The sequence below is a fragment of the Passer domesticus genome, chromosome 1, assembly GCF_036417665.1.
Source record: "Passer domesticus isolate bPasDom1 chromosome 1, bPasDom1.hap1, whole genome shotgun sequence".
In the NCBI taxonomy this organism is placed as follows: Eukaryota; Metazoa; Chordata; class Aves; order Passeriformes; family Passeridae; genus Passer; species Passer domesticus.
Window position 1 is genome coordinate 122,073,755 of NC_087474.1, and position 14,278 is coordinate 122,088,032.

The 14,278-nt window shown below is 39.9% G+C and overlaps 1 protein-coding gene and 1 long non-coding RNA gene across 3 annotated transcripts; both read left to right on the plus strand.

Annotated features, from left to right (window-relative positions):
* The first annotated feature begins 420 nt into the window (after positions 1-420).
* MRPL15 (mitochondrial ribosomal protein L15) lies at positions 421-9,654 on the plus strand. 2 transcript variants are annotated; one of them, XM_064386343.1, is made up of 6 exons: positions 421-577; positions 1,461-1,618; positions 3,982-4,147; positions 4,625-4,748; positions 5,990-6,365; positions 7,815-9,654. In XM_064386343.1, exons 1-5 carry the CDS (start codon positions 479-481, stop codon positions 6,325-6,327), a joined length of 885 nt encoding a protein of 294 aa, XP_064242413.1. In that variant the 5' UTR covers positions 421-478; the 3' UTR covers positions 6,328-6,365; positions 7,815-9,654. The 2 variants fall into 2 exon arrangements, with proteins under 2 accessions (XP_064242413.1, XP_064242405.1); XM_064386335.1 differs by having other exon boundaries at positions 5,990-9,654.
* A 2,697-nt stretch (positions 9,655-12,351) lies between these two features.
* On the plus strand, positions 12,352-14,024 carry LOC135279218 (uncharacterized). The gene is made up of 4 exons (XR_010346508.1): positions 12,352-12,564; positions 13,258-13,400; positions 13,492-13,567; positions 13,874-14,024. It is a non-coding gene; the product is annotated as an uncharacterized LOC135279218 (long non-coding RNA).
* The last annotated feature ends 254 nt before the right edge of the window (positions 14,025-14,278 follow it).

The window sequence follows — 14,278 nt, forward strand, 5'->3', positions numbered from 1 at the left end:
CTACCCATGGTAAAAAGTGAATTAATTCCTTCTTTTGCTTTGCTTGGATGCGCAGCTTTTGCTTTCCCTGGTGATCTGTCTTATCTCAACCCACGAGTTTTCTACCTTTTATCCTTCCAGTTCTCCCCCGCTCCCACTGCTGGGGGTGGGCCCGTGCGAGGCCTGGCTGCCGGCCGGGGTTAAGCCAGGGAATCTCCACCGCAATGGATAATTCCAGTACCTGCACGGGGCACCTGAGCAAGGCTCGGCGCACACCGGCCAGCCGGGTTTAGATGCAGCCCGATGGTTTTAGAGCCTCGCCTGAGGGCTCAGTAATAAAACAGCGGGGCTGGGAAGCGAAAGGCCCCGAGCGCCCCGTTCCCAACCATTGGAATTCCGAGACACCGGGCCCGCGCGACACCGCTGCCGCCGCGCGGCAGGTGCGCTTTGCGGCGGCGCCGTAAAGCGGTCGGCGCGGGCGCCCTTGGCGGGAGCGGCCATGAGCGGGAGCGGCGCGAACCGGGCCCTGGAGCTGCTGCGCTCGCTGCCCAGGGTCAGCCTGGCCAACCTAAGGCCCAACCCCGGCTCCAAAAAGCGGGTGAGTGCCTGCGGCCAGCCGGGAGGGCCCTGGCGGCAGGGCTGTGCCCCGGCAGCGGTGTGGTTTGTCCCGGAGCTGTCAGAAGGACACGGCCCCGGCACGGCCGGGAGAGCGGCGGGGCCAGAGGAGGCGGGGACAGGCAGAGCAGAGGATGGCACTGCTGTGTGTGTGTGTGTGTGTGTGTGTGTGTGTGTGTGTGCCCGGCCTTGCCCTTTGCGTGCCGTGTGGCCATCCCCACAGAGCTGGGCGATGGCTGGGGCTGCCTGAGCCTCGGGGCATTGCTGGGGCTGGACGGGAGTGGTGCAGGGCTTCGAACTCCAGGGGGTCATGGGATGGAGTAATGTGTTCGGAAATGGAAGGTTAGAAGGTGTGCAGAGCAAAGGAATGTGATGCCAGCTGACATTCTTGTTACGGTTTCTCGAAAACAAACCTGTGATGTGTCTCCTTATAAATGGTAGAGAAATTATGAAAAGAAACCAGGGAGAAACCCTTGTGGTTTGCGGGAATATTAGTGAACAGGGAGATGAAGTTCAAAGGCTGAAACCATAGGAACAGAGAGGGAACAGCAAGCAGCTTTCTCCTAAAAGTGCTGAAGGCTACTGAATAGTACAGAATTCAAGTGCAGTTTTGTGCTAGACTCAACCATCCCTGCCACCAAAGGCAGCTGATTTGTCCCCAGACTATTTGTGATGCCAACCTAAAGATGTGCTCTGCAAAAATCACATCGACTGCTTTTCTATTTTTCCACTTAGAAAACATCTGTAACTTAATTTATCCTCAAGAAGGAGCATTTTGCTCAGTTGTTTATGTCTCTGAAATCCAATGTTTTGTAGGTACTGGTCTGTGCAGTAGTTGTCTAAATGTTCCCCTGATTGTTTTGAAGGAAAGAAGACGAGGCCGTGGAAGGTACGGAGGTAGGAAGTGTGGCCGAGGTCACAAAGGAGAAAGGCAGAGAGGGAATCGGCCCCGGCTGGGCTTTGAGGGTGGCCAAACTCCATTCTACTTGGCCATTCCAAAATATGGATTTAATGAGGGACACAGGTAAGTTTCTAAACCTTTACTTGGAAATTAATCGTTGTCTGCATTTCTTGATCATTCTCCTGAAGCAAGAATCTAGGATGCCAAAACAGGCCTAACTGAAAAGTTCAGCTTCCCAAATTCCTCTCAGGTTATTAGCTACTTTATCAGAAGAATCTCTCACTTCTTCTGAGATTATTATTTTAATTAATTATTTCCTGTTTTACACATCTGCTTATTTACTCTCTTCTCCTCATAATCCTTCATGTGTAGCATGAAATTCACTCTTCCAGCTGAGTGAATTTCTCCTCTGAAACTATTCCTTCATTCCTGTCTGTTTTTATTTTTGCTTCATAACCCAGTGAACTGCCTGGGAAGAGTCCCAGTGACTGGAGTGAGAATGTTTGGCATGGAAGTGTAATCCAAAGCCTTGCTTTGTTGTTTCTCCTCTCTTTATTCACCAGAAGCTCTGATCTGGTGCCAGCAAACAATTCTGCTTCTCTTTGTGGTTCTACCTTTTCAACCCTCTGACACTGTGGTGTTTGTCTGTCTGTGCCGTCCCTGTTACATCTAGGATCCTAACTAGCTCTTTAATACCAAATCTGCTGGATGAAGCATTAAACCACCTTTCACCATTGTTCTCCTTGGGCATTTTGTCATGTTTAATGCTTCTGTCCTTTTTTCACATTGTACTTGTTTGTGTTGTGTCCTTGTTCCACCTTTTTAATGTTTAAGGTTATTCTTCTAGCATGTCTTTTCTCCAGTCACTGCTCTTACCTGGAGAGGTGTGTGTCAGTATTTTCCAATTTTCCTTCACTTACATTGATAATTAAAAAATTTTTATTAAAATTAATCAATTTTTTTTGAAAGCTGGGTTTGTTTCATCAGATAGCATTTGTGTTTCCTGGGCCAGCAACCATTTTGTTGCTTTTTGATCTGGTCTTGCAAACTTCTGTGTCCTTACACTGCTGTTACAGGCAGTAGTAACAAAAGCCTGCTACAGTGAGAAACAGTTCAAGGATGAAAGGATAATGTGTATTTGTGAATTGTTAGACCTGATTTAATGTTCCATTTGCTGATACCACTTCCTCAAACAGCTGAGCACTTTCATATTTCTATTCTTAATGCTTGCAGTAGAACTTACAGACTTGTCCCAGTTTAAGGGTTTCCTCTGAATCTTAATTTGTGACTCAAATTCTATTTCCAGGTACTGTTATTTCCTCCTGTTTGCTAAATTATTGTATAAGTAAACAAGAAGCACTTTCAATAGCTGAAATCAGTGTAAATCCACAGTCCTGCAAAGGAAATGCTGCAGAATGCAGACACTCAGCTTCTTATGGTAATAGTGGCTAAAAGGTCATGGATAACCAACAGCAAAAATCCAGCCTCCTGCAGTGACCAGAAATTATTAGGATCTTGCTGTTTTAATAACATCTGACAGCATGTGAAAACAAGAAAAAGTACTCTGTAGTTTCAATGTTGTTTTCAAAAATTCAGTGTCAGGCTGCTGTAAATGTTCCTGTGGCGAGCACTGTGAGTGCACTCAAGTGATGCTGTTGGGGTGGAGGGAGCACATGAACAATGTCTCTGCCTGTTTATCTGCACCTCACTCCTCCTTCTGCCTCCACTTCTTGAACCCTTTCTCTGTAAGGGGCTGCCTGACAGCACAAAGTCTTGGTGCTTGTCCTTTGTGCGTGGCTTGCCAGTAACAGAGATTAGCTGCTTCCCAGTTTTTGAGTTGCCACTCAGAGCCTTCTGATAGCAGCCATCAGATGGATTGTAAGAGGAAGTTTTGGGTATCAGCATAAATGGTGTGCATAGACAGGAATAGGCTCTGGCACTGGAAAACTGTGCTAGGGATTGGTTTGTACAGTAAAGTTAAAACTTGAGTACAAAAACAGGTTCTGCTGAAGCCAATGGCTGTTGACAAGAGATTCCTGCTCCCTTTGGGGAATGTGGGTTAATGTATATTTTGTCAATATTTCTCTTCCTTGATGGTGTTTTTAGGGAAATTCCTTTCAATACTTTCTGAGATGTCAGGTACAGTGGTAATGGATGAGAAAATCTTGTTGGATGTAAGCTAGCACATGCAGAATTTTGCTGATAGGCTTTGACTGCATTTGTATGGGGGGAGATGTTAGGTTTTTTGACAGTCTATCAGCGAAGTACCCAAGGTGGATTTGGTTTGAAAGTGGTAGTTATTTACAGTCTTGTTAGTTTGCCAAGAAATGTTGACACTGTCATGTCTTAGTATTTTTTTGGTTTAGGAGTAGATAAAAACCAGAATATCTCAGTTGACCAGTTGCTATTGAAACTTCAGTTTTGTAAACTTCTCATTGTTTTATTTGGGTTATTTGTTTTGTTTTTTTTTGTCTTTCTCTCCCCAGCCTCAGACGTCAGTACCAGCCTCTGAGCCTTCAGAGGCTGCAGTACCTGATTGATTTGGGCAGAGTTGACCCCACGCAGCCGATTGACTTAACTCAGCTCACTAACGCCAGAGGTGTGACAGTGCAGCCCCTCAAGAGGGATTACGGTGTCCAGCTGGTGGAGGAGGTATGCAGACAGCACACTTGGTACTCCAGGCTTTCAGGTTGTCATTCCCCTGGTTTGGAAGCATCTTTGATTCTCCAAGTTAGTTTGCTGTGGGACTTTTGTGGATCATAAATCCACTAGAGGGCACTGTGTGTCAGCAAAAATTAGAAATAACTCGGGAGGATGACTTCATACCCAAGGGACTGTAGAAATCAGAGTTAAGGAGTACATAACAAAAGGCTGAAAAGGTATTTTACAACAGAAAACTGAAATGTACTGAAAAATATGTATTAATATTTTAGAAATTGAAAGGTGTTTTTTTTTTTTATTCAGCCCATGTGACAGAGAGCAATTTGGTTACCTAACTTTGTGCGGAGAACAGACAAGTCATAATATTTTTGCAGGATTTAATGTTCCTTGCAAGTTTTCAGAGAAGAATAAATGTATGTCTTAAAATACTCACTTTAATGTTACTGTAATATGTGTTGAAATTTACAGGGTGCTGATATTTTTGCAGCAAAAGTAAATATTGAAGTGCAGAGGGCATCTGAGTTAGCAATTGCAGCCATAGAAAAAAATGGAGGCGTAGTAACAACATCGTTCTATGACCCAAGGAGCTTGGGTAAGAACTTATTTTAATTTCTGCCTTTTTTTTTTTTTTTGGATGTGCAAAGATTAAATGATCCAAATCAAAGTTTCAAACACAATTCTTAGTAGAAAGTCATCAGTTTCTAAAAGTTTCAAAAACAGTTACATGTATGTTTATAGAATTCTACAATACTGTGGGTTGGGAAGGACCTTAAAGATCATTTAGCCCCCAATGAGGAATGATAATGCATCCTCAATTTTGTGGTTTTTAACCATTCACCTATTTAGCCCTTCCAGTGTTAATAGTTGTATACCAGTCAACCAGTTAAGGAAATCTAAATAGCTTTGTAAATAAAGGAACTAAAAATACTGTTTTGCTGGATTTTTGTCTTCTGTTTCCCATGTTTAATAGCACTAAGAAAACTCAGGAAAAAATAGATTTAAAAAACACTGTGGATGTTTATATTTTTAATTTAAAATGTTTTTCCACTTAAAGTGAGGAAGTAAGTTACAGAAGCTCAGAATCATTCCAGTTAAAATGGCTATTGTTTTCAGAACACTTTCACTGAAGAATGAGGCTTTGCTTTGCTTGAGGCTGCATCCTGCCTAACATTCATTCATGCAGTTTTTATTGACAATAATGCAGCTTTCATGTGTGAATGAGGCTGAGAAGAAGAGGAATAGACATTTTTAGTGTGCAAAATATGTTACTCTGGGCTGATACAAGTTCTGGGATTTTTTTTCATTCCACAAAATAGTAAAAATAATAAGGCTAAAAGGTTCTGGAATATAATTTGTCAAAATCAGTAAAATTTGGGGAAGAGAAGATAATCCTACAAAGGACTAAACAGGTGCATGTGACATTGATACTTTATTCAAAATACTTAATATAAGCACTAAATTTGACATTAGTTGGTATACTTTGTAAATAGCTGTGCAAATGCATTGCTTCAAACCAGGAAATAATAATTTAAGTAAGTTCAGTTATGGGTATCTTTCCCAGATAGTCATTCTAAATGTATTAGAAGTAGCAACTCCTCCAGACTGGCATTATAAATATCAGAGGTTAAAAACCAGAGGTTTTTGTGTGGTTAAGTGAAATTTGCAAACCACTATCTCATACTGAATAAGAATATTCTTGAGATTCAATTTTTTGTTTGGTCCTTTTTGATGTGAGTGTAGTAACTAATTTAGTACAAATTAAGATGTCATTTAATGTCTATAAATCTCTGTTATTAAGTGCAGTCACTAATCTTCTCTCATGTTTGCCCACAGAAATTTTGTGCAAGCCAGTAGTATTTTTCCTGCGTGGCAAACCTATCCCCAAGCGAATGCTCCCACCTGAAGACCTGGTCCGTTACTACACAGATCCCAGGAATCGCGGCTACCTGGCAGATCCATCTAAGGTTGCAGAAGCCAGGCTGGAACTGGCCAAAAAATATGGCTATGTCTTACCAGACATAACTAAGGATGAACTCTTTAAGATGTTAAGTGCACGCAAGGATCCTAGACAGATATTTTTTGGTCTTGCTCCAGGATGGATTGTAAACCTGGCAGACAAGAAAATTCTGAAACCAACTGATGAGAGTCTGTTGAAATACTACAGCACATGAATTCTGGACACAATTGCAGGTGTACAGGAAACATCTGGGTATGAAATAATGGGTAGAAGTGGTGTGTGTTTGTTTGTTTTTAAGATTCCTCTTATACTAGAAAAAACCATTTTTTTCTTCATGTAATCTTCTGGTGTAGCTCTCAACTTTTTTATTGTCATAATAGAGTGTATCAGAAGTCTTAACATTTGAAAACAATGTGGAGTCTGACATAAAGTGTGTGTCTGGGCACTTTCTCTTCCAGTGGTTTGCCAGTTATTTTTTTCAGACAAAAGGTTTTGGTGTTGCATTTGTTTCAGAGGATAATTCCAAAGAGTCATTTGACCTAATAATTAGTTTATATTTCCCCCTCTCAGTTTAAAGTCGGAAACATGACTGTACAAAACGAAAATTAGTTTGCCAGTCATATTGCATAAAATTTCTAGATGAAAGTTCTAGAAAATGTATCTTGAATAGCTCTAAGAGGTATTTTTGGTTGGGGAAAAATGAAAATAACCAGAAATAAAAAAGTACTGAAGATTGCATTAAGCTCTTCCATTTCATAGCTATATTTTGGGTTTTGCAATTGCTGTCAATAGCACTAGAGCTTGAGAGATCTTGATTTTTCTTTTATTTCTTCATATGCAATTGAGGAGGACAGAGTGTGCAGTTTAACATAACTTTCTGTCTCAATTTGGGGCTGAGGGGGGGAAGATAGCGGTCTTGATTCAATGGCTTTTATTATTCAGAATTTAAAACTTGTCCTGACACAAATGTAATCTTATTAATGAAAATGCATAGCAGAATCCAGAGTCAATCAATGACAGTGACAGCAGATTATGAAGGATGGGGATGTGATGGACAAAGTATAGTCAGTTTTCAGCTTGATCACAGATTGCATGTGTGACAGCAGACAAATTAATTTAAATGTTGTGAAAAGTTATGAGCAAATTGTATTTATGGGAGACAGCATTTTAATCACACCAACTTGATCAAGTCTTGAAAAATATTCTTCAAAAAAGGTTTGTTTTATCAGTCTTTCCACAATACTGCATTATTACTGTGCAGGAGTATTGTAGGTTTTATGTGGAAGCATTGGGCATTGTGTGGGCTGGGCATTTGAGACAGTTAACCAGACAGTAAAGAAGGGTGAGAGGGGAGACCAAGATGATGTATCAGAATGTGCTCTGACTGCTTGGAAGTTAATGAGCTGCTTCATAATTATGTGGTTTAATGGAAGCTGAATTTGGCTTTAAAATAGTAATAATTTGATTATAAGAATGCAGGAAACAGTTCAGGAGAACAGAACATGAGATGTCATCTTGCTTTCCAATTTTGATGCGCCTTTGGAAATGCTACTTAGATTTTCCTGTAGCTGCCAAACCATCGCATCTCATAGGGAAAGTCCTCTGTGTGCTAGAATCTCCTCTTTCTCCTGTGTAACATCTGTATTTTGCTGGTATACCTCAATGGGGGAGGATTTAAGAAAAATCTTCTTTTTCTTTCAGACAATAAAATGAAGCGGGTGAATTTTTGTTGGTGTTTGTCAACCAGCGCAGATTTTTCCTTCACTCAACAACCTGCCTTATCAATTAATATGACCATCTGTAATCACAGAACAAAATAAAACAAGTCTTCTCATTCTGATGAAATAGTCTGAAATCAAGAGATTAAGAATAAAAAGTCACTAAATTTTGAAAACTTACTCTTCAACTTCTATTGTTCCTTGTTAATGTGTGTTAAATGCTATCAGTAATGGTCATTCCCCTGGCTTGGGGTTTAAGTATAGGTGAAACGTAGCAAAACAACAGCAATATAAAATTGGACTATGAATAGCAGGAATTTTGTTTTAGTGGCATTAACATTCATATTTTATAAGGTGTCCAACACTTTTTTGGCACGTTAAGAATAATACTGTGTGCCAGAAAAAGTACAGTTGGTGTTAACTTGAATGTGAAGTAAATAACTTTCTCACTTTAGATGTATCCTGTTCTGCATCCTGATGATTGTTGGTTTGGAACCTTAAATGACAAGCAATACTTTTTTATTTTTCTTTTTTTTCAAGTTTTTGTTATTACAATAACTTTACAATAACAACATTACTACTGCCTCCATTTGGGAAGGAGTTTGAGAGGGGGAAGAGTATTTATTGCCTTCCCTTATTTGTGCCATAATGTTTCTGTTTTTATGAATCAATTCACAATTGTATTTTGTGGAGGTGGTGGTACTCAACAGGAAAGCTACTTAACTGGAAGTGAAGAAGGAAGTTAGTCATATTAGTGAAGACCAGAAGACAAAAGTGTTTATGTATCATTGTGTATTTTGGGGAGGAGAAGACGGGGGAAGGCAAGTTTGTTTCCATTTCTGCTCTTTGTATTAAAATGAACAAATTGCTCTCAGCAAGTTTTTTTCTGAATCTACTTCTTTGATACACACACGCGTGCACACGCTGGTTTCTGTACATTTCTAAATGGTTTTCAGGTGAAAGGGTAACTTGGATAAAATGATAACAGTGAAAGAAAGAATGAAAACAGGAAACAGATGTCTGATGACGTTGAGGGATTGGATAGCACTTATTCAGTGGACGATGTCTTAGTCACAAGGCAGCTGTATCCTGGCTCTGATACTACAACGCTACAAATACCTTGGAGCCAAAACAGCCACGTTCCACAAAATCCGGTCATTCTACTTTATAGAGGTGATCTTTTATCATCTTATAGTTGGAGAGGGCAAAAAAGGGCTATATGTTCCTTTATTTTAAATATGCAATGCTTGTTTTTTTTTCTCTCCTGTTAACATTAGCCAGTATTTGTATCAGTTGTTTGCGTTTTTATTTACTAGTGCAAAAAGTCACAAAGCTATAGAGGATTTCCTGTTCATTTTATCTCATCAGGAACACAAGTCTCCTAGCAACCAAATATAGAATTATCAAAAGCACAAGTAAGTTATTGACAAGGTTTCTAATAAATCCATAATAAACAATGTCCCAAAGGACTGTTGTTTATATGTCAGCCATACTGGTGCAAGACTAAGCCAATGCAGGTATCTAAAGCCATTCTTGTTACTTAGGTATGTGGATCGTGTTTTCACGTTCATAAGATAAAGGATTGTCTTGGATATCCTGTTTGACAGGGCTTTTTCATGTGCAACAAGGTGTGACACAGCAAGAATACCCAATCTACTGCAGGTGGAAAAGTATAGGGTAGCTGGGGAAAAGGAACTTTTGTTTGTATCACAAAATGCTGAAACCCATGTCAATTTTTATCAGCAACATCGTACTTCTGAATGACTACTTGAGTAAACTGATTACTGATGTGAGACTAATCTAAATAAAGGTCTGTAAACATATACATACCTTGTTTTATCCTGTGCTAATTAGAAATCATGTGTTTCTTGGGAACAGATTTACTGACTGCAGCCCGCCAATGCTATACTTACAGGTGGCTCACTCCACACTCAAAATGAAGTAGATTAAAATGTGCTTTCCCTTCTGTCACAAGTATAACAGTGATAACCTGGCTTCATTATACTTCATATAAAATTTGTGTTTAGCAGTCAAAAATTGACTGTACGCTCCACTGATTTCCAAAAAGGAATAAATCAAATCAGTGGCCCTGATCTGAATCTTCACTGGCAGTGTGCCAGCATTGTTTTGGCATAGAAGCATGATTGATGTTAGTCCTCCAGGAAGTCATATAAAAGTGATCAATTAGGAAGATACCTTCTCATTACTGTTTTATTATTTTCTACTATAATTTCTATTTTCTGTTATTTTCTATATTAAAACCTTAAAGGCTAATGCAAAACTAATTTTGCACTGTTTAACACAAGTTCTGTATGCAATTTGAAATTGTTGCACAAGTCCCATATTTTAAATATTCAACCATTATGTATATCTAAAACATGCTCTCTATATCCAAAATGTCCCGTTTAATATTTCATATGCAGCTTTATGTTTTAAAATTTTCTAAAAATGTAATCAGACAGAAATAATTTTATGTAGCTCGCAATCTGCACTTCAGTTTAAGGTTATGGTTTACTCTATGAAAAGAGAGGTCCAAGTCTGACAGGGTTCTTGCCCATTACAGGAAAATAATGAACATTTTCAGCTCCTTTATCACCCACCCAGGTGGCTCCTCTTGGTCTTTTGTAGCAGAAATACACTGCATTGTCTAAAGAAGGATGGTTTCTCAGTGGAACAAACTATCCTCAGATGTATTCTGTCTCCTGTGCTTAATATTCCCTCTGAAGCATCTGCATCTTCCCAAGGTCTCTTCTCACCTTTCCCGTTGTAGTGGTGGGAACTACAGGGCTCAATCATTCTCACAGTGTCATCCTGTCTGGCCCACTCTGGGTTTGAAAATCTGGTTGTTTTATGTGCCTCTGGAGCAGGAAAAGTGTTGATCATTCCTGCATCTGTTTATATGGGGGGGTTGGGGGGGATTGGCTTGAGTTTCCTGGACTGGTGTTGCTTTTGTTGTTAAAAATGTCAACAGCAATGTTGTTTACTTGTTAACCTTGTAGATTCCAAGCCACTTGCCAAGCAACTTGGAGGGCCCTTTGAGCAGTGGATTTGTGCTTATCAGTCCATGAACACTCCTAGAAGAGTGCCTGTGCATTTAAATCAGAATTGCACACACCAGATACCAGTATGAAAGGACAGACAATTTTGCATTCAATGGATCGATGCCCTAATCTGTCTCTCCTTGCACTTTTCTTCAGCCTCTGTAAGATTCATTCTGTCTCATGGTAACATTGTCCTGTCTGGGCTTTAGTCTATAAATATGGGCAGATTAGTCCATATTTAGCTTGAAAATCTGCCATTTTTTCATTCCTTGGCTAGGTAATGAGAGCTAGAAGTTCGGACATAAGAGTGGCCTATGAAAAATAAGTTGATGTTCAAATTTATGGTAAACTAGTTCTCCAGGGGCTTTTGTGGTGCAGAGAACCTTAAAATAAAAATATAAATTCACTTGATATCTGACAAGGGAGATGCATTTTTTAGTTGAATGTAGCTGTGTTTCAGTGCTGCAAAAATCGGAATTCAAGTTCTTTATGCAATTACTATAGTGAGGTATTGTGTTAATATCAAAATTAATGCAGGTCTATATTTACACTGCTCATGTGTAAACAGTACTTCCAATTCCTCTCACAGGAGTCTCGCTGCTTTTGTAGTAATGTGATTGATTAGTCATTATCTAGAGCCTAGAGAAGAGCCATGTTCAGTTTGGAGCAGACATCCAAGCAGTTCGGTGACACTCTAGATTCCACTGACTGTGACAGGGGTGTAACGTAGCACTCTTGTTTGCACCCAAAACTTCAGCATCTGGAGCTGAATCCCACTCTTTATTTTCAGTGACCCAAGATGTTTGAAGTTAATGGTCAGAATTTCTCCACAGGATCAACGTATTGCCAGTGTGTGTTGCTGAGCTTGCCATTGGGAACTTGTGAAACTCAATGTACTAGGTTGTATTTATCTTTGAAAATAAGCATGCTTTTAAAATTACTGAGTGAAAAAAGGAATCTAGATGATCTATTGGTGCCACAAGAGGTGAGATGCTGGCAATCAGACAATGTTATTTTAAAACTATTGGAGACAGCAACTTCTCCAGGATACAGAATTTGGTGTCATCCCCCTGACTTTCAAGGTGGATGACTCCCAGTTCCCAGCCCTGCGCTGATATTTCCAGTCAAAATTTGCCTGCCTGCCTTCTTTTACACTTGTGTAATACACGCTGATGTTTCTGCTAGTTCTAATGTATATGTTTACTCTATAAGCAAAGAACAGAAATTAAACTCACCTTCATTTGCAAAAGAAAAAAATGGGAAAGCAGAATGGTGTCTCTACTGAGGTGTGTGCTGCACAAGTGCTGCTTGTATTGGCTAGAGAGGGTGACTGAGATGCTTCAACACAGATGTTGTATCTCTGTTCTCTGAGAAGATGCATCCAGTATATCTCATAGGGTACCCCCTACAGCTACTGTGACAGCTTGTGCTGTTCATATAAAAGATTTGGTAGTGATGTGCTTGGTTTTTGTGCACAGGCAATCATTTATCCCTTTTTTTTTTTTTTTTTTGGTTTTGTTTTGTTTTTCCTGTTTTTTTTTTTTTTTCTTGGCAAGGCCACTGCACTTATTGCAGCAGGCAGTCTGAGTATGGGCCATGTACTAGGCTTGAAAATGTTCCAGACAAAATATTATTATACTGGTTTTACATTGGACTTGGGTGATGTGATGTTGCTGCTGCCCTGACTTCCAGGTAAAATGTCTGAGCTAAATGTGACTTTGCTGTTGGGCTTTGTTTTTATTGTTGTGTTTGGAAGGCTCCAGCCCTTCCAAGTTCATCATTAAAGGCAGGTATTTACTGTAGAATGATCATGAAATTAATTAACATAGTGAGGATGTGATTGTGTAGTAAAATTCTACCTAGATCAGTTTTTGTGCATTCATTTTGATGTCTCTGAGGGGGTTGAAGCACTGGGGTGCTCTGATTTTGTGTTTGATGTGGGAAAGTTTATCTATCTGTTAAGGGAACCTAAGAAGAAAATGGGAGGTAAACACCAGTCAAGTAATTTCTGCTGCATCTTGTGAAAACTGCATGTTGTTCCAATTCCAGCTGTTGTTCTTGACTGAGCTGGATGACTTTGCTTATGGCATATTGGAAAACTGCAGTGGCAGCAGATCACCATGGGTACTGACATGCACCTATGGTACTATGGCAGGCTGGGGCAAAAAAAAAATAAGTTTGGAGACTTGGGAACATGAGAATCAAGGTATGAAAATCCACCTGAAGAGATTCCATAGTCAGAAATGTGTATTCTTCAACACCACTAAAACTGTGCTGCATGTTTAATTACTCTTTGTTTTTGCTGACTATACTGTTATGAACTGTAAGTAGTCAAGAAATTATTTAAAGAATATACATTTTAGGTTTCTTTTGTTGTCCTTGCAGTTTTCAGGTCTGCAGGAATCTTGTTTCCAAGTATTGTTCCTGTATCCAGCAAGACTAGAAGCAAATTTAAGAAGTGGGAGCCAGCATTTTCATGTGATGGCAATATTCCAGAAACTGGTGCTCTAGGATAAACAGTAAATACTGTGAGGCTTGCAAAACACTTACTCATTCATTGCTAATACCCTGCTGATATTTTCATTGCTAGAGAGAATAATTTCTCTGCTGTCTCTGCAGGTGACATCTCCTCAGCATGAAACCTGTCTTTGTTTCCAGCATCCAAACCTAAAAGTAACAAATATGGTATTACCAGGTACACAAGCACAAACATCCTTCTCCATCTGCTCCAGTGCCCTATTTACGAGACAGTAAAGCCCTGGTACAGTCATTTGTAGTGCTCAGAGTTGCATCTGCTTAGCGTGGACAGGGAGAAGAAGGTCCGGTGTCCTGGTAGAGGCAAGGCTGACACCTAGTGACCAGACCTATTTATTCCTATGGGAATTCACTGTGTTCTGGTTCAATCACTGTTCAATTCACTCTTGCCTAGGTCTGGATGGTTTAAAGTGAATAGTTAATTTATTTCATCGTCATTTTTGGCCTTTGTTTTCACTCTTTCTAGTGTACTCTTCTGAAGATGGAGTTCAGCTAGCTTGCAGGCTTGTTCACACCTGGTGTTGTAGAGGATTTTGTGTGTAGTCTCCTGGGAGCTGTTCATGCCAGCTGTGCTGAGCAAACTGAGGTGGCTGATTGCAATCAACAGTAACTTCAGAACATCGTGCTTTTTGACTTTTCCTTAATAAAAGCATGGCTGACTGCGATATTTGTATAATTCTTGCTCATCCTGTGGTAAAGAATCCAAAATCAAATATATTGGGATATTCTCTGAGTTGCAGAATTTTCTTCCTGCAGATGTCTGCTGACCAGAGAAATGATGCTGACTATCTAACATTTAGGCTACCACCTGGAAAGCACTACCTGTTCCATCATCATTGCAGATCCTGCTGGAAACGCTCTGAGTTCTGGG

What these genes read in the sequence shown, in the direction of transcription:
- MRPL15 (XM_064386335.1), top strand. Translation starts at nt 479, where the DNA reads ATGAGCGGGAGCGGCGCGAACCGGGCCCTGGAGCTGCTGCGCTCGCTG. An exon ending in ACCCCGGCTCCAAAAAGCGG is followed by an intron (nt 578 to 1,460) that starts GTGAGTGCCTGC and finishes ATTGTTTTGAAG; the next exon opens with GAAAGAAGACGAGGCCGTGG. An exon ending in CTATGACCCAAGGAGCTTGG is followed by an intron (nt 4,749 to 5,989) that starts GTAAGAACTTAT and finishes GTTTGCCCACAG; the next exon opens with AAATTTTGTGCAAGCCAGTA.